The sequence below is a fragment of the Panthera uncia genome, chromosome D2 (genome assembly GCF_023721935.1).
Source record: "Panthera uncia isolate 11264 chromosome D2, Puncia_PCG_1.0, whole genome shotgun sequence".
In the NCBI taxonomy this organism is placed as follows: Eukaryota; Metazoa; Chordata; class Mammalia; order Carnivora; family Felidae; genus Panthera; species Panthera uncia.
In genome coordinates this window covers 73551223-73573649 of record NC_064818.1, presented here as the reverse complement: position 1 = coordinate 73573649, position 22427 = coordinate 73551223, and the positions used below count along the sequence as shown (strand labels likewise).

The 22427-nt window shown below is 50.8% G+C and overlaps 1 protein-coding gene across 2 annotated transcripts in view; it reads right to left on the bottom strand.

The window, feature by feature from the left end:
• The window catches only part of BAG3 (BAG cochaperone 3), a 23784-nt gene extending 2488 nt beyond the window's left edge, over positions 1-21296 (bottom strand). Inside the window, exons 1-3 of one of the 2 annotated variants that reach the window (XM_049646546.1) lie at positions 20739-21296; positions 4297-4626; positions 2549-2953 (exon numbers count right to left, since the gene is read on the bottom strand). In XM_049646546.1, the coding sequence (XP_049502503.1) occupies positions 2549-2953; positions 4297-4626; positions 20739-20924 (921 nt within the window). In that variant the 5' untranslated portion in view covers positions 20925-21296. The remainder of the gene's footprint in view (positions 1-2548; positions 2954-4296; positions 4627-20738) is intronic. The other variant, XM_049646545.1, reaches the window with a different exon arrangement.
• Between the last annotated feature and the right edge of the window lie 1131 nt (positions 21297-22427).

Below are 22427 nucleotides of genomic sequence, written 5' to 3'. Positions count from 1 at the left end.
GTGTGTGTGTGTGTGTGTGTGTGTGTGTGTGTGTGTGTGTGTGTGTGTATGCATGCCACATTTTCTTCATAATGGATACTTGGGCTGCTTCCATATCTTGGCCATTGTAAATAATGTTTCAATACACATAGAGTTGTATACTGTTTTGAATTAGTCTTTTTGCCAAAACCCTTTAAAAATCTCACGTACCCGAGGGGTGTCTGGGTGGCTCAGTCGGTTAAGTGTCCGACTCTTGATTTCAGCTCAGGTCATGATCTCACGGTTCGTGGGTTTGAACCCCATGTCGGACTCTGCACTGACAGTGCAGAGCCTGCTTGAGATTCTCCCTCTCCCTCTCTCTCTCTCTCTCTCTCTGCCCCATCCCCCACTGGCTCTCTCTCAAAATAAATAAACTTAAAAAAAAAAAAAAAAACTGACACCTAATTCCATGAACTGGGAAATAAGAGATACTAATACTAAAATACTAAATTCCACTATAATGTTCAGTTAGGTCAAATCTTTGCACATGTTCAAAAAGAAATCTGAACAAGCACTAAAAAGGAGGGCACCATAAACAAGGTTATGGGAAGCAGAAACAGGATTAAATATTATTTCACCGACTATGGGAAATATATGGGAAAGACATGAGGGGAAGCTTTTCTAGCACTGCAGATGGGCACTTCTTTCCTGGGATTCCTGAGCCCAAGGAAGGATCTGGTGGCTACTTAGCCATCTGAACGCCAGCAACATCCTTTTCCATCAGATTCTTTTGCTAATGCACATGACCTCAAATCTGGCCCCTATCATTCAGGAACCAGCCACACACCCCTCTTTGGGCTTAAAAGGGCTGGGTATGAAAAATGACTCTTATTATTTTTTTAAATTTATTTGAGAGAACGAGAGAGCAGGGGAGGGGTAAAGAGAAGAAGAAACAGAATCCCAAGCAGGCTCCACACTGTCAAGCGCAGAGCCTGACACGGGCTCAAATTCACAAACTGTGAGATCATGACCTGAGCTGAGATCAAGAGTCAGACGCTTACCTGACCGAGCCACCCAGGCGCCCTGAGAAAAATGACTTTAGAAACTCCTAAGAGGGACTGCTCTATGGCTTGTCCTCTTTGAAAATGTCAAGGTCATGAAAGCAAAGGAAGGCCGAAGAACTGTTCCATATTGAAGCAGACTGAAGAGAAATGATACCTAAATGCAGCGCTCGTGATCCTAGATTAGATCCTGGAGCAGGAGAAACTGCTCTCAAGGAGATTTGAAAGTGGACTGTGTATCAGGTAACAACGTAAGGAGGTTAAGTGTCCCGATTCTGGTAACTGTACTGTGGTTATGAATGAAAAGGTCTTTCTTAGGGCAATATTTGCTGAATTATTCATGGGTAAAGGAGCATGATATCTACAATTAAATCTCTAACAAAGAAACCACGTGGACGATACATACAGAGAGAAGAAATGGCAAAGCAAATACAGCAAGATGTTAACAGTGAATATGGATGAAGGGTAGACTGGGTTTCTTTGTAGGATTCTTGTTAACTCCTCTGTAAGGCTGAAATTCTTTCCTATACAAAGAAGCTAAAAAAAGAACCACACGACGGTGCTGTCACCATTTATAGTAAGACACCCCGCATTTGTCTACAAGGGGCTTTCCCTTTAAAAACTGTGGCAGGAAACGAACTCGGCTGCTCAAGGTGGGGTCCCAGGGCTGCTCAAGGCTCTGCTAAGCTCCAAGCTTACTGACACCAGCGACCCCCTCCTCCAGGACGTGCCCACGAGTTGCCCCTGAAGAATGAGCAGGTCTGTGCCCGCAACTTCACCAGACTGGAACGTTTCCCAGCCAGCCAGCCGGCTCATCATCAGTCAGGCAACTCGGTCCTTTGCCATCAGGGAGAGAGGTGGAAGACGTGTCCTTGTCATCAAGCTCCGAGCTGAGCTAAACAGGTAAGATGAGCACTTCCGAAATGCACAGAGTGCTCACAGGCCGAGCTGTAAGGGACTGTGATGAGGTGCCATGAGAAAGAGGAGTAGGCTTCATGGAAGAGGCAACACTGGCTTGTCCCCTGCAGGATGGGGAAAACCTGGATCGCAATGGCATCACAGGGGGCTGGTTCAGCCTGAGCAAAGGCACAGAGGCGACAAGAATGGAAAGAGGGGAGAAGGGGTACCCGTGAGGAGGAGACAAGCCGTCTGGAGCACTGAAGACGAGGCTGCGGCTAGGATGCGGAAGGGTTATGAAGCGCCTTCACAAAGTGTGGTGGGCACTGAAACACTGAGACAGCGTATGTGGGTGACACTCTACTTGCTGTCCAGCCATTTCACGGTGGCTGAAGTTCTGCCCCAAAGGCAGCCGCACTGAAAAACGAGCAAAAGCTACAGACAGTACTGAGAGTTCCCAGCACTTGTCCTGCACTTCTGCTGGTGATCAGCCATTTCCAGGATCTCCCTTTCCCCCAGTAACACGTGTGTGAACTGGTCACGACCAGTGGAGGAACCAGGGCCCCTGCAAAGAGCTCCTCAGCCCCGGGAGAGGGGCTGCCATAGTCAGTCTGCTGACACCAACTCCATACCTGAGGCCTGTCGACCACGGTGTGTACACGGTGAGGCGAAGGGGAGTGCACCGGTGTGCCGCTTCTGGCCGGGGAGCCCTCCCGGCTGGATGCACCCCGGACGGGAGACCGAAACGGGGACGCTGCCGGCATGGGCCGCGGCTCCCAGTCATCCCCCGGGGCCCTGTGATACATGGGCTGGTAGGTCTGGTATTCACCCTGCTGAGCTGGGTAGTGGGTCTTCTGGGCTTGGTGGAAGGAAGGCTGGGCTGCCGGCCGGGTGACATTCTGCTCGTGTATCACGGGGATGGGGATGTAGCCCCGGGGGAGCTGGTGGCTGCCAGGGCCGCTCCTGCTGGAGGAGGAGGGCAGGCTGGCCGAGGAGGACGAGGATGAGCAGTCCGAAGCAGCTGGAGACTGAGATCGCTACGAGACACAAAGGGTAGAGGCATGGCTCCATGAGTGACCCTCTACCCAGGTGCTCTAACCTCGTCTCCATCACATGCCTCCTCAGGGTAACACGTTTAACAGGACCTTCCACCTGTAAACCTTCCATCGCCAAACTGTGGTGCTAGGACTCAGTGCTCTAGAGTCTGGAGTGTTCCAATTCTTACCAGCTCCATCGCCTTCTGAGCCCCGTCTACAGTATGGAGCAGATGCCCCTTCCCTCCCCGAGGTGACTAGAAGATTCCGTAAGACCGTCTGTGGATATGCTTCGGCACCTGGGCTGCACGCGGTGGTGCTCAGCCTGCTGGTTCTGACTGCTGCCGCACCTGTGGTCACTGCAGGTCACGTCTTTCCTTAACCCTTTCTCTGCTCATCTACAGAGAACGAGCTAAGCACCGGAAGCAGCACATCCCACGTGGCCAGCCCCTGGACCACCTAGAAAGTCAGGTGCGTATTTCCTCAGCTGGCTCCAAAGGGTCCTGTCAGCTCAAGTTTGGTAAGATTTCTCTGATGCGTCACTTTTGATTTTGACAACAAAAATATTACATACATAGGTACTACTCTGAAAAGGGAAAAGAGTAGGGCTGAGGGAGGCAATGCCAACTCTGGGCACAGACACGGAGCGGAGGATTTGTGCTCAAAAACAGTGCCAGTGGATACAGCCGGATAATCTGCAGACAGGAAACCCAGAACGGCTTACTTACTGCTCAGGAATCTTACTGGGGTCCACCGGCCCTCAAATCCCTGGCTAAGAACTAGATTAAGAACCCTTTCGAGTTTAGTGCACTGAAGCACTGGCCTCAGGCTTAAAAATAAAACCCTATCATCAAGCAGCTGACTTCCGGACTCTTTATTTTCGGTTTCCTTTGAAACCATGGGACACGGTGAAGGCAGGCATGGCACCTCGTTTTCCCATCAACAGAGCTCCAAGCAGTTAATACTCACCCCTAAGTAGGGAACTGAGTGAAAGAACACATTGCTATCCCTGTGGTGCTGATGCAGACAGCCCAGCAGGAGTAAGAAGCACCGGACTAGGAGCCAGAAGGCCAGGCTTCCGGTCCCAGAAACGCCACACTTGTACCTTTATGCATTTGGACCAAGCTGTTTACCCTTGTGAAGCCCAATTCCTTAACCCCAAAGATAAGCCGTGACCCCTGCCCACTTGAAACAACACAGCTGTGAAATGTGGGGGGGACACCGTGTGGCCGTAGTGCTGTCTTTGCTGGGTGACCTCTGCCGCTGCAGGCCAGGCCCGGATGCCCTGCACTTTAGCCCCAGGGTCTGGGGCCTGCCCCCAGAACACAACAGCCCGCTCTCCTTACCTCAGGTCTGTGGGAGCCTGGGGGCTGGGCCGCCGCAGCTGCTGCCACCGCCTGTCCACACTGTTTATCTGGCTGGGTGGCTTCCACCACACCCCGCAGAGGTGACTGGGACCTCTGAGGAGCCTCTGTGGCCGCCTCGGTTCGGAATCGCTGTGTGCCAGGCTGGGAACAGACAAAGGAAGGGCGCGGCTGCCGGCTGTCCACACCCTCGTGGTGGACAGGAATGGCAATGTAGCCTGGTCGGAGCTGGGGGTACACAGCGTGGCCTTCCCTCGCGGGCAGCAGCTTGGAGCCCTCCTGGGAAGGGCCGTTGGCAGAAGACGGTGTTTCCTAAAACACAAAAAAGGAGGAACAGAGTGGTTAGGAACTGGGAAGAAAGCACCCCGAAGTGGCAAAAGCGTGGTGCTAAGGGTCCCCATCTCCCAGGGTGATTCTGGGCCCCCCAGCAGCAGCCAAGACGGCTGAACACAGACAGCTCGCAGCACCCCGTTTCTATCACACAACCCGTCCCCTACACGGCTGCTTATGGCCAGCAGTTTAAGAATTAGGGGCCTCAAGAGAAAGCAGTTGGGCCAAGGTATCCGTTGAGCACCAAGAGGTCCCAATTTCCCAAACTGGTCAGACAGGTTCCTTTTATGGGTGACAAGCGGCAGCAGTTACGTAGGAGAACCACTGACTGTCCCCCAAATCAGAGACCCAGATCAGAAGGTGCGAGGATGACTCAAGTCCAACTCACTACACCACAGCCGGCTTCTCCGCTTCCTCAAAGGTCCTAGCGTTTCCTAACACGGACTTGTGCTGGACCCAAACACAGGACACAGTCTGAACACCTCTGCAGAGAAGCGGCTGTGGGACGAGCCTGCCTACTCGGGGACGTTTTCAGAACAAGCTGCAAGAAAGGGAGATGATGAGGAGTGCGGGGGCAGCACAGGGGGAGAACGAAAGCCGACGATTAATTATGCTGGTCTGAGGAGGCCAACAAAGCCGGCTCTGCTCCGGCGAGGAGTGGCCGGGGTCCCTCTCATGTTCTCGCATGAAGCTGTCCCTTCAGCGGCCTGGCTATTTTGGGACCCTTTGAGAAGGCCAAGTTCCAGATGTACCACAGAGGAAGATCTGGTTTCAGACAACAAGGCCGGTCAGTCACTCACGGGGCAATGTCCTTTCTCACCAAACACAGGCTGGGCAACCAGAGTCAGGGACCCCCAGGATTTCCAGTCTGGACCATCTCCTGGAACACGAGAAGGGCCTTTACAGAGAAGGCAGCTACAGAACTGCACCCCTGACGCACATCTGGGTAGGTTGACTATTAAGGAGGAGAGCTCCCCTTCCTTAAGAAGGCCGAGCTGCAGAGGCAAAGACAGAGGGTCCAGGAGTTTGCAGGGTAGAATTCTCACTGCTGCAAAACCAGTCACAAGGAAGGAAAGCTGAGGGCTGATTTGCATTCTGAGTGATAGACCACTGTGATTTTTGCCTTGTGTTTGTGTTCCTGCACAAGAGTCAGTGGTGGTGGACCCTGAAACCTCACTCTTTCAGGCCCATCAACTGCTTCCTTCCTGCTGAGCCCCTGCCCCGGGGAGGGCCTCCTGCACACAAGAAGAGACAAGGGTGTCGCTGTGTCCTTGGGGACGCCAGCAGACAGGCGCTCTCAGATTAGAATACCCACGTGCTCAGGGTGGCGACATTACTTCAGCCTGTTTAGCTCTCAGGTCACCCAAGAGCAGGGAGTGGGTCCAGGCCTCACATTCAAAACCCAATCCCTGCCTGAGACAAGGCACCAAGAGACGCCGTGGAAACCCAGTGCCACTCAGTGCGGACTCATAACGCGCCATCTAAGCATCTTAACCCCTCGCTGGGACACCCCTCCTTCCAGCCTGAAGCCGGGGCCTGGACAAGTCCTGGGCATTTTCTGTGCTGGCTGCCTGGGGGCCTCACTGTTCCCTCCCAGCCATGCACACAAGCCTCAGCTGCCTGCACAATCCTCGAGCAGGGCAGTTAGGAAGCCCTCATCCACCGACCATCTCCCAGTGACCATCTCCCAGTGACCATCTTGCTACTCGGGCGCTGGGTACTATGGGGGTCACCAAACTGGCAAAGCTCCATTCCTGCCGACTAGGGGCTTTCGAGACAGTTTACGGCACAAACAAACAGGAAGCAAAACTACAGAGAAAGCCTGGGAGGCTCTGGGAAGGGGGTGGGGGAAACAATGGGCTTCTCTAGCTAGGATGGGGCTGTCTTAGCTAGGATGCCAGTTCGGTCTGACCTCTGTTAGTAACAGTTCTGTGATCTGGGGGAATTCTCTTAGCCTGTGAGCTTTGATGCCCGTACCTAGAAAACGGGGCTAGCGACACCCATCTATCTGGCAGGACTGCTGTGAGGTTTTGGGAGGGCACATCCAAGGGGGATGCCCAGAAGGCAGCAACACATGCAAGTTCACTCCCCAAACAGGCACACGGTCATGCTGCACAGACCCCAAAGTGTGAAAGGAATCAAAACTGAAGAGCAAAGTTAACTGATAGAAGATTCAGAGTAGTGACTGCCCCGTAGGAAACGGGAGTAACTGGGAGGGTCTTGAACCTTTCCATGAGGATGGAAATGTTCTTTTTCTGCATGCTGGTAAACAGGTATATGCCTATGTACAGATCTATCGAAATACACACTTCCCTGAACCTCCCCCTGCCCTACTGCCCATCCCCTGTCATACTCCACCCGCACTATCCGGCTTCAACAGGTGAGGGCCGCCAACCCCACTGCCCCCACAGAGCCGGCTGTTAGCTGTGCCTCCAACTCAGCCCCTTCCAGGGCCTGGAAACCTAAGATAGGCCTGGCCGAGGCTTGGCGCCTCCTGGGGGAAGCCCCTGGATCCAGACGGCACCGCAGCCGCCTGCCAAGAGCTGTGCATTTTATGCATCTCGCTGAATATCTTCTGTACAACTAAAAGAGAAAAGGGAAGACAAAGGAAGGAGGGAGGGGAGGAAGAGTATTTCTGCCTGCCCAGAGGAGGTGACAGCAGAGACTACCTCCTGGAGCCAATATTCCTTCCACCTGGGTCTGGGAAGAAGTGCCATGTTTGGTGGGTAAAGGAAAGCTGTGGTCACTGTAGGCAGGATGCGGCGTTCGAGCAGCAGAGGGGAAGGGGACAGCGCATGAAGGTGAGTGCTGAGCCGAAGAAGGTAAGGCTGGAGGCCCAGAGGCCTGACCATCCCGAGAGCTGATGACGAGAGATGCCTCGGCAAGACGGGAGGAGCCAGAAGGAAAAACCAGGACGCCTCAGGAGATGAGGGAAGAGTCAGGGACGAGAGCAAGGAAGTGTGGGCAAAGCAGAGCTGAGGGCATGGAAATGAAGGGTGACCCAGAAGGGCGAGCAGGAGAATGCGGGGAAAGGCTGGCAAGACAGTAGGAGCGAGGGGAAAGGGGCCGCTACCAAGACTCCCGTTCTGAGCCTGGGGCTGCCTGGCAGGTGTCGGTGCCTGCTGGCTCGAGCAGGAAGGCCGCGACAGGAAGGGTGGCCTGGGGACCCTGAGGTTCTGCACTCTGGGTTCCGTCTGAGTTGGCCCATCTATGCCATTCGGTAACAAACCACATGTCTCTTCATGAGCCTCGCATCTAAAAGACTGCTCCCCCATGGCACCCGGGTGGCTCAGCCGGTTAAGGCTCCAACTCTTGATTCCGGCTCAGGTTATGATCCGTGATCTCACGGTTCGTGGGATCAAGCCCCACATCGGGCTCTCTGCTGTCAGTGTAGAGCCTACTTTGGGTCCTCTCTTCCTCTCTCTCTGCCCCTCCTCTGCTCATTCTCCCTCTCAAAAATAAATAAACATTTTAAAAATAAATAAATAAAGGAATGCTCCCCTTCCACTTTGATTGGGGTTTTGTTTAGGAAAACACTAGGTTTAGGTAAGCAGAAAAACCATACCAGCTTTACAGAATAGAAAACTAAACGCTTCTACATGAATGCATAATTTAAACCAAAAATGAGGCTCCTGCCTAGAGTAAGGTCCACACCAGGAATACTGAGCCCAACCCATCTTCTCACATGTCTACTCTATCATTAGAGTCGTCAGTAGCAGATGCTTCAGTTTTTACTAACTAAAAAAGCACCACATAAAAGAATTAAATTGCCCTTCCTGTACTTCGATGGTGCTTTTCATCGAGTGTAATAAAAAAAGATAAAACTTAAAAAATTTTTCAAGTTTACTTATTTTGAGAGAGAAAGAAAGCATGAGGCAGAGAGACAGAGGAAGAGAGAGAATCCCAAGCAAGCTCTGCACTGTCAGCGCGGACCCCGATGCAGGGTTTGAACCCACAAACTGTGAGATCATGACCTGAGCCGAAGTTGGATGCTTAACCTGATGAGCCACTCAGGCGCCTCAAAATATAAAAATTTAAAATGACAAAAGTAAAAGAAGCAAATGTGTAACAGTTATGATCCTCCTAGAATATTAGAACATGCCTCCTTAGTCTCCTAAGAAGTCTTTTCACAGTTCAAGCACGTCCAGAAAAAGCCTATTGGTTATGCCAGCATCCTCGACATAGCACTTGCTACTTGCCCCCCTTCTGACCTCAGTGGGGACCAGGGATCGCCCCTGCCTTGGGGTTAGTCTTCTGGGGAGGGAGGGGAGAGCTGTGATCACGTGACCAGGCAGGCCACTAGAGGTCCTGCCCTCAAAGGTCCTGTGTGTGTAGCTTCTTAAGGAGTAAGGACCAGTGTAGCTCTGCTCACCATCTATATCTTGGGCAAAGACATCAGGAATCCCTATATACAAGATCCAATTAGGAACGCACTGCATTCATTTATAAAATGAATTGGTTAATTTTTCTCCGTTGCTTTGCACTGCAGGAAAATCTTGAGGCATATCTCAGGGCACTAAACAACTCCAGGAGATGGCCAGGATAAAAAGCAGGAAAAATTACCCCAGATGAGCCAAAATTTGCCCTATTAAGTACAAGGTATTATTATCAGAGAAGCCTGGGATCAGATTCTGAGCTTGGGTGAGCCCTTGGACTTCCGCAAGTCTTGCTTGCTTAAGAGCACGTCTAAACTTTGCTGGTTTTTAATAACAATGTACACTAAGGGGGCAGCTAAGAGATGTGGAAAGAGACTGCACTTGGTTCTAATCCTGGATCTGCCCCTAAATATGTTCGTTATGCAAGCAGCCCACATCCCCTCTCTGGACCTTAGTTTTCTCAGCTATTAAAATCGAAGGGGAGACCCAGATGCTCTGTAAAGCAGTGGTTCTCGGACTCTAGGGGGCATCAGGAGCACCCAGAAAATGCACAAAAATGCAGACCCCAAGCCCAACTCCAAGAAGTCTGATTCAGTAGGTATGTGGTGAAGCTAACCAGGACTGCATTGAGAAACACTGATCTAAGTGAAGTTCCTTTCAGCCCTGACATTCTCCATGGCTCTAATTGCAAGGTCCCCTCTACCTCTAAATGTCTACATAAAGCTCAAAAACAACGAGAAGTTGGTGTCACAGAAATCTAAAAATGACCACTCTTAACTGTGTTCACTTAAATCATAACAGGGGCACCTGGGTGGCTCAGTCGGTGAAGCATCTGACTTCAGCTCAGGTCATGATCTCACATGACCTGTGGGTTCGAGCCCTGCATCGGGCTCTGTGCTGACAGCTTAGAGCCTGGAGCCTGCTTCGGATTCTGCGTCTCCCTTTCTCTCTGTCCCTCCCCTGCTCGGACTCTCTCTCTCTCAAGAAATGAATAAACATAAATCATAACAGAAGTCACTGGGATTCAAAGTGCCCTAATGTTTCATGTCCTAAATGAAGAGGAGGCTGCTGACCCTCCAACCCCCAAGAAGGACGTCTTGTGCCTTAAAAGCAGGGCAGGAACAACATTCTTGGGTACCTACAAGGCATATGCCAACCACTGTGCTGGGGCATTGCACTTTCATGGCCTCAGCTGCTTTGGGGACAGCCGGGGAGCAGGGTTTGCCTTGACCCATCCACAGTCAGTTCCCTGTACACTGAGTGGCCTCTGATCCCTGAAAACCCCTAAACTCAACTCCACGGCACAGCCCTCTTCAAAGTGTTATCGGTACCTACAAGTTACAGCTCCCATCAGCACATCTGAATGAAGGGGAAGAGTAACAAAGGCAACTCTTAGGGCTGCCCCACAGCACTTCCGCCTAGACAGGCCTGGAGTCTTAAGTAGGACACAGAGCCATTAACTGGGTTTTTAGGCCAGAAGAGCCTTCACAATGGTCAGGGTTTGAATTTTACTAATGACACTTCAAAACTTCTAAAACAAAGAAAAAAAAAGATGGAGGAAAACAGGAATCCTGACCTCCCCATATATGCAGGACCTGGATCAAAACTGAGTAGCCTGGCTCACTTCTAGCAGCCAGGAAACGGAGAAGAAAAACCTCCTTCTAGAGCACATAGCTGAGCTTCAACATTCTTCCAAAACTTTCTGTTTGGTATTTCAGGTCATAGAAATTATCACTGCCAATTTAATATATCCCACAACCAACTCAAAATTCCTCCAGTTCCCACTGGATTGTGATAAAGGGTCTCTCCCTCCGCCTAAACCCCGTTTGGGGCACATAATGGATAGCAGGTAAATTGTGAACAGTAAGCAAAATCCACCTCCATAGAAATCCCCGTATAGCACTCCTGGTAAGACAAGAGTCTGTGCTGACCACAAATTCTAGATGCAACTCAGCCACAGGTGACTGCAGGCTTTATCTGATTGCCTGTTATCAAAGCACATATTATTTTATCCCGGAATCGCTGAGCTGGGTGTCCCTATGTGTTCCCACTGGGGAAAACTTTCTATAGGGATGAAACTTAACACCTCTTCTCTTTCTGGCTGTGTCCAAACAAGCAGGAGTGAACCAGCATGAGCCCTGGGCTCCAAGCTGCCACCCTGAACTCTAATCCCACCCTGCTGCTCACCAGCTATGTGCCCTCAGACAGGATTCCTTGCTACCAAGACTCAGTTTCTCAGGCCGTAAAAGTCCCCACATCTCCCAGGGATTTTTGCAAGATAGAAGTAAAATAAGGCACAAGAAAGTCTTTGTAAGCTAAGTGCTCCAAGCCCTACACAATCACGTTCCTTCATTCCACAAATAGTTATTGGTAGATGCAGCTTTTCCGAGAAACAGTTGGTTGGGCCCATAGTTTACAAAGCCTAAAACCTCAGTGGTCTCACCAGTTAGTAATAAACCTGCTAAGAGTTAGAAGCTCCTTTATCTGAGCGTCTTAAGAACACTAATTAGCAAGGGTGCCATTTTCTCTGCTGGGAACTGTATCTGTGTTTTCCAACCTGGAAGCAATCACAGCCCAACACTCTAGGGGCCTGAGCCCTAACCACCACCCCCCTGTGCCCCCCCCACCCCCAAAAAGCCCTAGTCAAGTGACTCTGAGGGGGCCTGCCCTGAGGACAAATCCACACCCAACTTACACTGATTGGGGCTCCTTGCACTCCCGCCCAAGACCTAGTGAGAAAAACCAGGCTAGGCTGGGACAGGAGGACCTGGCCGGGAGCAGAATTCATCTGCTGGTATCACACCAACAGTCTCAGTGTGTCCCCCACCAGGGCGGGGGCCAGGCACCATGGGCCACAGCTGGCCAGTTTGGCATCAGCCTCCAGCCTTCCCGTTTCCCCCACCCCCTGGAGCCCTCCTCAAGGATTCCACGTAGCAGATGTGGCCCAAGGTCACAGGGGCAGTTACCAAGCCAGGAACCCCAGTCACTGAATGCCCAGCTCCTGAAGTTCACAGCTTCAGGGAATGAAAAGCACTAACTGGTTCCTCTTCCAAAAAAAAGGGGGTAGGAACACCTGCTCTAATCAATCTGCAATCACGAATCACAGATGGAAAAGTACCTGAAATTTCCACAGCAGGAAGGAAACTGTCCGAATTAGATAAAGAGACTCCCTCGTGGTCCATTTCCATGAGTTTCTCGAGGACTTGTCTCATGCTGTGGTGGAACACGGATCGATCACTTGGCTCTACGGTCTGCTAGACACCAACTATGCAAGTGTTCGTTGGTATCAGGGTGCAGGGCTTCACTAGACCTGCATGTTGTACAAAACACAGTCCCCTACCCCAGCCTCCAATTCACCAAAGCAGCTAGGGCAAGGGCCCCTTTAACCAAGGGTAGCTGGTTCAATGATTCCTTGAGGGGAATTCCTGGGGACTCTCCTCCCGGCCCTGAACAGCTGCTCAAAGCATTCCTCCAACAGTCACACTCCCCCCCAAGAGGGTAGTGGCAATTAGAAAACTGCCCTCTCTCCTTCCACCTGCAGTGCCGTTTCCACCCCGTAGAGCTGGGGCCAGAACAGCTGTGCAAATGGAAATGGCCAGATCCTCTTTAACGTGGCTCAGTTTCCCCACAACACTTGACCGGGCACCTAGTTCCTGCCTGGCAACTGTCTTGGGGCCTGTGCAGAGATGCAGAGGGAGACACTCCCCTTAAGGAGTCGAGATTCAGAGTTAAGACGCCACCCCATGCAGCAGAGTGCAGGAAACACAATTCCTCCTGGCCTGTCTCGGCTGAGGAATCAGGGATGAATCAGGGGTGAAGCTGGTTGGGGCTGTGGTTTGTAGGTTTGGGTGAGGCCCCAGAAGGCCCTGCGGCCTTCATTTGACTCCCCTGACGTGTACCTGAGTTATGAGGGGCATGGGAACCCTGGGGAGGGTACTGAGGGCATCCAGACACTGGTCGAAAGAGAGTCGGCTGAGGTGGTACAAGGGGGATAAGAGGCCTTTGCTTCTGAGAAACAAGACTGGAGCCCCACCTGGGAGCCAACAGACCCATGTCTGGCCACATCTGTCTGCCATGTGGTGAGTCCTCTCCCACTTCTTAGTGGAGGCTGTGACTATTTCCGCGGGTTATACACACGTGTCCAGTCAGGCCCTGACTCCTCACTCTCCATGCACTATCCCCCTAATCGTCACAATCCTGCTGGACAGGGAATGTTGTGTTCCCAGTTTACAGAAGGGCAGACTGAGGCTCGGAGAGAGTGAGTGATCTATCTGAGATCACTAGAACCCAGGTGTGTCTGACATCAAGGCCAGAGATGTATTAACCCTTTCACTATTCCTGCCACACCGTGCACTCTGATAATAACTGTGGCTGTCTTCAAACCCTTCATCTTCCCAGGGTAAAACGCAGTAGGGGAGAAAGCATTTCGTTTTGCCCAGTCGAGCCGGGCTGGGGCTCAAGACCTGGAACATTCAGTTCAAGTGTGCTCTGGGCCAGGGAGCCAGTGCTTGGTGCTGAGTCACTGCCTGGCCGAGGCACGGCAGGCGAGAGGGAGGGCGCCCCGCTCAGTTCTGAGTCACCACGGCCGGCCCTGCGCATCCAGCACGGGGCCTCAGGAGGGAGAAAACCCAGCTCCATCTGGGCAGGAGAGCTGGTCCCACTCTGACACTCAGGGTCCGTGGGACTAATCAAAAAGTGACGCAGCTGCCTTGTCTTCTGCACACACACATTCTTCCCTAGCCTCCCGATGTTTGGATTAAAAAAAAAAAAAGGTTTTTTTAAAATGTTCATTATTTTGAGAGAGAAAGAGAGCGAGAATGTGTGCGAGAGGGGCTGAGTAAGGAGACAGAGAATCCGAAGCAGACTGTACACTGTCAGCGCAGAGCCCGACATGGGGCTCAAACCCACCAACCATGAGATCGTGACCTGAGCCAAAGTCAGACGCTCAACTGACTGAGACACCCAGGCACCCCCGGAGTTTTTAAATTATTTTTTCACCCATTCAGTGTCCAAGAAGAATCTTTAAGATAACTGACAAAAAATCGGAGCACCTGGGCGGCTCAGTTGGTTAAGTGTGCAACTTCAGCTCAGATATCATGGTCTTGATATTTGTGAGTTCAAGCCCCGAGTCGGGCTCTGTGCTGATGGCTCAGAGCCTGGAGCCTGCTTCAAATTCTGTGTCTCCCTCTCTCTCTCTGCCCCTCCCCTGCTCGCACGCTGTCTCTCTCTCAAAAATAAATATTTAACAAAATAAAAAATTAAATTAAATTAAATAACCAAAAGTCTACAATTCTACCCTAAGGAACACTGAGGAAGTTATTTCAAGATAGGAAATGGTTGTTCTCCAACAGGATGCGAGGGAATTTTCAGTGGCAAGTCTCACCTTAGTCACTGGGGACACAGCTCTGTGCTAGGAGTTCTTGGGCAGCCACACTGTTTACAGGCTCTTGACGTAGGCAGTGAGCAATCTGAAATTCTGGGCTTTTCTGAATTGACAGTGAATAAGAAGCTTCACTGTGCAGTATCTGGTCTTACTGCCAGCCACAAGGAGAAAAAAAAAGAGAGAGAGAGAGATTCCTTTGACAGTGCTGAGGCTGCTCTCTGTGCAGCTGGGCATCAGCAGTGTCTGGCTGCTGTGAGCTCCCAGCCTCTCCAGCAGGTCTGTTCCAAGATGCTGTGTTGCTGGTAGGGACAAAAAAGAGCTTCTCCAGACTCATAAGGATGAAGTCAGGGAATCAATACTTAAGTCCTTTGTGGAGAAAAGCCCATTTAGAAATACAGTAAAAAGGAACTGGCTCCTGGGGGACATTTGGGAGCCCAGGACAACACTGCAGTACTTTGGAACGAACAGATAGAGCTTTCGGCAACTTACATTCACTCTGGGCTTAAGACTGTACTTCAGTAAGGGTGGCTTTTCTTTTACCAGCCTGTCCACTCCGGAACCCAGCCCGTGTTTTACCCTTCCCCGCACAGAATCACTTACTGAGACTGTAGATCCTGCCAGGCACTGAGAAACAGAAAGATGACAGACACAGCCTGCCCCTGGAACTCTCGGCCCACAGGGACATGACCCTAAGGCAAAGCAGAAAAGTGCCGCCTTTTGGAAGAAAGATTTGAATCAAAGTGACGTGGAGTCCAGGGCAGGGAGAGCCTGCTTCCAACTGGAGACATCTACACGTAAGAAACGCTGCCCAGAGACAGCTTCGGAAAGAGACAGAACTGTCCTCCATATGGCATTGAACACTGTGACTTTCAGAGAGCAGGCACTCTGTCAATTTCGGACGGAACGAATGAATGAAGAACTTGGGCCCATCTCCTAAGTCAGATCCAGACTCAAGACACAAGTGGTTTCTAATCAACGGGGGCTGTGCCTGGTGAGCTCTGAGTATAAAGGAGTTCTGAGAAGCAGCCAGGCTCAGAGGGGGCAAGGTGAGGGTAAACCTCTGGCCACAACAGTCTTTCCGCTTTATCACAGCTGACAGGCCTCAGAAGCACCTAGTAGTTTCTATCTTAGAGACCTGTTTTGAGGATTTAAAGAAATAAGGTTTGTAATGCCCCTACCCAGTGTTTGACATGTTAATATAAACACGTGTGTGCATATACACATACTTATACAAACATGTTGGCAGACGAAAAAATATTAGATTCATTCTATCCTAAAGAAATTCTCCCTAATGAAGCTGTCACAAGCTGCCTGGCTTCTAAGGCCCCCAAAGAAATCTACACAGAAATAAGTGATGACTTAGTAACATCACATATCTCACGCAGTCACACAATGCCAAGCAAGCAGTGGGAATCAATGTCCATATTTGCAAAGGATGGGATTTAGTGCTTAGCTTCAAAAGTCAAGCCGTGAGTCTGAGATCAGAGGCACAAGAGGAGACCCAGTGAAGACTTGATGAGCCAGAAATGGGGAGCAGGGAGGGGCTCAAGAATTCCATAATCAGGTTGCTAGAGGTTTCTTCAGCGTTCATCAGCATTAATGGGTCCTCAGAGGTTCCTAATAAGCAAGGCCTTTGTCTTTTGCTCCCAGTTTTCCTACGTAAGGTGTCTTAAATATTTAAGAGCAGCATTAAGACAGCAAAAATGCAAAGGAGGAAGAGTAGGTTTGGGTTATGCATGGTTTCCTACCTTTGATGATAAGCATCAGACCGTTTATAAATGCCAATAGGAAGTAATAGATATGTAGAGTGCCTTATATAAGGCAACTGTGTGTCATTCCAGAAATGGGAACAGGAGGACAGTGCTAATCAAGTCTCACCGGTGGTATGGAGCTTTCTGACTCACAACCGGCCCCAACAGCATCAAAGAGCTAAGCCTTCCTCGGCCCCGGCTAATGTCAAATGCCGCCACAGTTCCTGTGTACCGGCTTTCCCCTCGTAAAGGGCAAAGCTACGCTGCAAAACGGGGGACGAATTATGTTCAGTTCTTGCCAAACACAGCCTGTTCTCTGGAGGGTAAAATGGAGGTCCTGGATGAGCTGGGCATTAAGGCATGTGGCCCACGTTCTTCATCCTCCCCCCCAACAAATCCCTGCTCATCAGTCGCAAAGGAATTTGCTCCTCCATCACTGCAACTTGCTGGAAATACAAAGGGGAGAAGGACCACTCATTTCCTGATTGTGCTCTGATTCTGCTAAGAGGCCCGCGAGCTTCTAATCGATCTGCAAAGAGCAAAATGATCTCATCTGTAAGAAAATTCAGGAGGCTCTGCTAAACATGAAGCAGAATAAGTGGGTCTCTCCACTTCAATTGTAACTACAAACATTTCCAATTTCCTCTGAGAGGATGTTTCTACATCTCTCTTCCAGGGCCTGAATGTAATCTGTCAGATTATTCTGGTGAGCTTCTGCTGGGAGGGCCAAACAGGAAGGAAATGCTCTGGCCTCACATCTTTCTGGGGTACAGGAGGGTCTCTTGGGACTGCCCTGGATCTGACTCAGGGCACTGCCATCCCCATGTTCATACTCATGCAAGTCGGCACCAGGGAATTTCACCAAGAAGCAAAATGGGGCCTCAGGCAAAGGCTATGCAAGTTAGATGTTAGACAGGCACAGCTTGAGGGATTCCAGGGCTCATATGCAGGAAAGGGTACAGTAAATCACAGCTCCCCTCCCCCTACAAAATGGGATCACCATCCACCAGGGGCTCCCAAATGCCAGTGTGGCAAAATCAAAAGGATCAGGGAAACCTTTCAGACATACAGATTTCTGGGCAATGTGGACTAAACATGGGGGGGGGGGGGGGCAGGGGACAGATAGAGGGATGAGGCCGCTGGTAATCTGTGCTCTTAAAAGGCTTCCCAGGAGACTGCCGGCCTCGGGATTCTGTGCCGGTGACCTCTAAGGTCTACAGAGCTAGAAAGCCCTGCTCACTGAGGGAGAAGGGTCTCTCCCCTTGTCCCAGGAAGGTTTGTGACAGAGCAGCACAGCACAGTACTCCAAAGCATCTGGTCTCTGTTTAATCAGGGGAGAGCAGGCAAGGGGCGGCTGTGCACCTTCAGACTCCAGAGTGAGCACCAACCTCTCTGCCAGGGAAGGGGCCTGGACCAGAATGAACTTGCCAGAAGATTAGTGGCAAGCCCGTGAGTGCAGAAAATTGACATCCAGGAAGACTGCAGGTGGGGAGGTCCGGGTGCATAGAGTGGAGTCAGGTAAAGCCCAATGTCTTAGCCTGTAGCTGCCCTGCCTCTTCGATGAAGGGCAAGACGCTTGCTCTCACTTGCCTCCTCTGTAAAACTAGGGACAAACAGTCACTCTCACTACTTCAGAGCAATGTGGGAGGATCAACTCTAAAATGACAGAGTACAAGACTCAATGAAACAGAGTTGTAGTCACTTCCTTTCCATGAAAGCCACTCCTCTCCCAGCAAGGTTAGACCGTAAACACCCAGAAGCTGCCGTGCCCAAAAAAGGGCTTCCTCTTTATCGACTGATGGCATCGCCTCCTGAAAATAAGGATGCTTGAAAGGTCCTCTTAGCTCATCTCCCCCCAAAACGCCCTTTGTTGTACACCAGGACCCTTTTTACTACGAAGTAAGAAGCCAATTTCTAATATGAAACAGTACTGAAGATTTTCCGTTGTATTTAGTCTGGAGAAAAAGTGTCATTCGTGTAAGAGAATCTGAATTAATCACCCAGATGTTCTGTGTATTATCAAAGCACAGGTATGAGAACAATGAAGGGCAAGGAGCTAAGAAACTGAATGTCAGTTTTCTCAAGTTTTGTGCCATGCGGACAAATCTCGAGTAGTTAATTTGGTAAAGAGAACTCATTTCTTGAGTTATCATATCCAGTCATCACCATCCAAGTAATCACAGCACAGAGGTCAGCCACCCAGTACGTGGTGGCCTAGAGGACACAAAGACAATGAAGTAGTCCAGCCTGCACGCTTCAGTTTCATAAAAATTCAAGACACTTCTACCTTCTTCTGAACAGATACCCTGCCTCTTATCAGGACTTTCTGGTGTAGTTCTCTTTGCTATTGGTACTGAGTGACCTTTGGAGACACACTTTAATTGTCTGGGTTTCTTTGTCAGTAAAACAAAGAGATTGAGCTAAGAGATCTTCATGGGCCTTTTGACTTTAAAATTCTGACTTAATTTTCAAATCCCCTTTTCCAGGGTCAGACTTCTGATTTAGTAGCCGTATTTGTTAAGAATGATAGGGGCGCCTGGGTGGCTCAGTCGGTTAAGTGTCTGACTCTTGGTTTCGGCTCAGGTCATGATCTCGTGGTTTCATGGGTTCGCTTGGGATTCTCTGTCTTCCTCTCTCTCTGAGAGTCTCAGAGACTCTGTTTCTGTCTCTCTTATTTATTTATAAATAAGTAAACTTAAGAAAAAAAAAAAAGAATTCTAGTAATTCCGGGGTGCCTAGCAGGTTCAGTCGGTAGAGCATGTGACTCTTGATCTCAAGGTTGTGTGTTTGAACCCTATGTTGGGTATAGGTTACTTAAAAATAAAATCTTTAAAAAAAAAGAAAGAAAGAAAGTTACTTAACCTGTTTTTTCCCCTTTAAAAAGAGTTTATGAAACCACAGCCTAACCAACTCACCGGATGGGTACACAAAGATCTCAACTTGCTGGGTGAGTCTCATGCTAAAAACAAAGTGTTGGCATTCTGGGTTTACACTGCACTTAACAGTGGCTATGTTCAAACTTGACCTTCACTTACAACAAAGGGTATGGCAGATTCTGACAGTCCCCGTCTCTATAGGAAGGAGGCCTCAAACTGATAGTTTTACACCACACCAAAGATCGACATCCATGTAGACTGCAGTAACAGGGCTGGTTTGAAATGTGCTTTAGTTTCACCCAATAATGGGCTGAGCAGGCATACAAAAAAAATATATATGATTATACCCATCCCAGCTAATTACATACTCTTGTACTAATTTTCCAGATATAAATATACAATTCAACTCTTATAAATGGAAGTTGCTGAATGTCCCTACGTCTCACTGTTGGGCACCAGATTTTTATCAATGTTTGTCATTTAGAAATGAAAGTGGATGATACAAATATTTCTTCTAAAATAATTATAAAGCATTTTTAATTTTGTGAATTTTTAAATCTTCAAAACAACTGACCGGCTCTTTATGGCTTTTTAAAATTTTGCCCAGACAGTATATCATTACCCTTTCTTTAAGTGTATTTCTTTTTGCCAAGACTTTTATTTTGAAAAAGCACAAATCTGTGGAAAATTGGAAGAGTAACACACTTAGTTGTAATTTTTTAAGTTAACAGATTGATCCCAACTTTCTATTTCCAAATTTTCATGCTCCTAAGGACTAAAGAGTTTATATTTCTGCATATATGTAAATAAGGCATGCTGCATTCACGAAAGTATTTCTGTATTTGTTGTGTATCTACTGGAAACAAATCCTAAGTATTTTAATACCATAACAAGGAAGGGAATGTATGCCATTAAAAAAAAACAAAAACAAAAACCATTCTCTTTCACGCCAGCATGAGGCAATGTCCTAAGGCAATGGTCAACCATGAGACAGTCTCACATCTTTAGTTCTGAAATTGCCTGGCAGAAGAACGCCTTGTTTTTCAACAAATCATACTAAAATATATTATTGAAAATCGTTTCAAAGAAGAAAACAATTTTAATTTCAGATATAAAAACGGGGGAGTATATTTACATCAGTTCCCTGAGTCACTCTGTGCCTGAGCCAGTTAAGATGCCCCTCGAGCAAGTTGAGGAATTTTAGGAGACAAAACACCTGCGAGACCACCCCCAAGCTGGCGAGTGGGCCCCCTCGCCGGCGTCCGCCGCAGCGCGGACCGCAGGGAAACCGGGACCTCCGCCCCAGCGGGCGGCGGCAGAGGCGGCGGCGGGGCCTGGCCCGGGCCTCCAGAGGTGACCAGGCCGGCCGCCCCTCCGGAGCCCGGGCCCGCTCCAGCCACCCGGTCCTCGGTCCCTCGGATCCGGCCGGTGGACGGCACCTGGCGCCACAGCGCGGGTCGCACTTCCCGGGAACCAAACGCGGCGGAGGGGGGAAACATTTCCTCCCCTCCGGGGCCTCCCTCTCGCCCCGACGCCGGCCAAGGGCGGGCCGGAGCGGGGGCTCGTCGGGGCACAGCAGGCCGAGCCCGGGCGCGGGCGTCCACCCGCAGGTGCGCTCCGGGACCCCGCAACCCGGCCGGGTGCAGCGGTCCCCGCCGCTCGCCGTCGAGGGGGGGCGCCGGCCGGGGCGCCGAGCGGGCCGGCTCACCTTGGGGCCCTCGGGGGGCACGCGCGGGTCGTTCCACGTCGTGGTGCGGCTGTTGTGGTCCACGAAGAAGGGCCAGCCGGTCTGTGGGTCGATCTTGATTTCCCAGCCGGGGGGCAGGGGGTCGCGGTCGCCGGCGCCGCTGCCGGACGCCATCTGCACCATGGGCGAGTGGGTGGCAGCGCTCATGTTGGGTTGGGGTCGGCCCGAAGGGGCGGCCGCCGGGGTGCCGGGTCGCGGGGGGTGCCTGGTCGTGGGGTGCCGGGCCTCCAGGCGCGGAGTCGCTCGCTGACTGCGGCCGGCTCGAGAGCGGTGCGCGCCGCCGACGTGTCCGGGAAGCCGGCGCCGGGCACCTTTATGAATTAAAGGAGGGGGTGACGTGGCCCGAGAGGGGTGGAAGTGTCTGGAAATAGCCTCCTAGCTGCCAACGGGGAAGGAGATAAAGGGAGGTAGCAACTGGCCGGCTAGAAACTTCTGGTCCCATCCAGAGAAGTTGGCGGCGAGCGGGTTGGATGCGGAGCTCCGCCCTGAGTCATCGGCTATAATCGGGGCGGGGCGGGGCGTGGGCGGGGCCTCTGCCGGCCGCCCCTCCCCCACTCCTTCCTCCTCCTCCCCTTCCTCTCCCTCCGCCGTCCCCTCCTCCTCCCCCTCCACCCTGGCCCTGCCGCCCGCGCGGGTGTCCCCGGGCAGAGACTGGCCGGCGGGGCAGGCAGCCTCAGGGGCGTCGTCGGTGTGCGCTGGGCTGGTTTCGGTTTTCAGACTCTCTCTCTCAGCCTGGAGCCGAGTGGGTGTTCCCTGGACTGGGACTCGCCTTGCTGGGTGCCTGCTGCCGCTCCTTCCTATAAAAACAAAGTCATCGTGAGCCTTTAAAGTTGTTTTAAACTAGAGTCTCGCCCACCCCCTGCTTTGCTCCCTTATATGCTGATACTCGGGGACACTGGCGTCTCTCAATTACGTTTTAATCACTTTTTTTCCAAGGGCTTAAGGAGATCTGGAATGTAGATCTGACACCATAACAAAGCCTGGGAGAAAATAGAAGTACAAACAGAAACTCACCTGGCTTCTTTTGAAGCCTAAAGAAAGATTGCATCAACTGTGGTTTTATGCTCCCAAACCTTGCATCTCAAATGTACAAACTATCATTGCAATGAACAACGTTAAAGAAAAATCACATTGTTTTGGGCGTGGATCTTTTTTATGGTAGAGTTTGGTTCTTGCTATCTTCAATCTTCACCTTTCATTTGGGAGGTAGGGACCAAATCCAATCATGAAAAATTGTTTGGTTGCTTCAGTGCTGGCGGCTTTTGTGAACTAAACCAAGCAATTCCCTGGGAGGGAATGTGCTCCCAGAGGGAGAATTTGGGGAAGGTTCCGTTTCAGGTTTTTTTTTTTAATTGTTTAAATGTTTAGTTTTGAAAGAGAGAGAGAGACAGCGCACTCACGCAAGCGGGGGAGGGGCAGAGAGAGAGAGAGGTAGACAGAATTCAAAGCAGACTTCAGGCTCTGAGCTGTCAGCACAGAGCTGGTCCCAGGGCTCGAACCCACAAACCTGGCACTATGACCTGAGTGGAAGTCTGACACTCAACCAACTGAGCCACCTAGGCGACCCCGTTTCAGATTCTTAGGCAGACTCATCCCCCTCCCCAGAAATATTTGGAGAAGTTGCTCTCATTAAAAAGAAAACCACAGGCG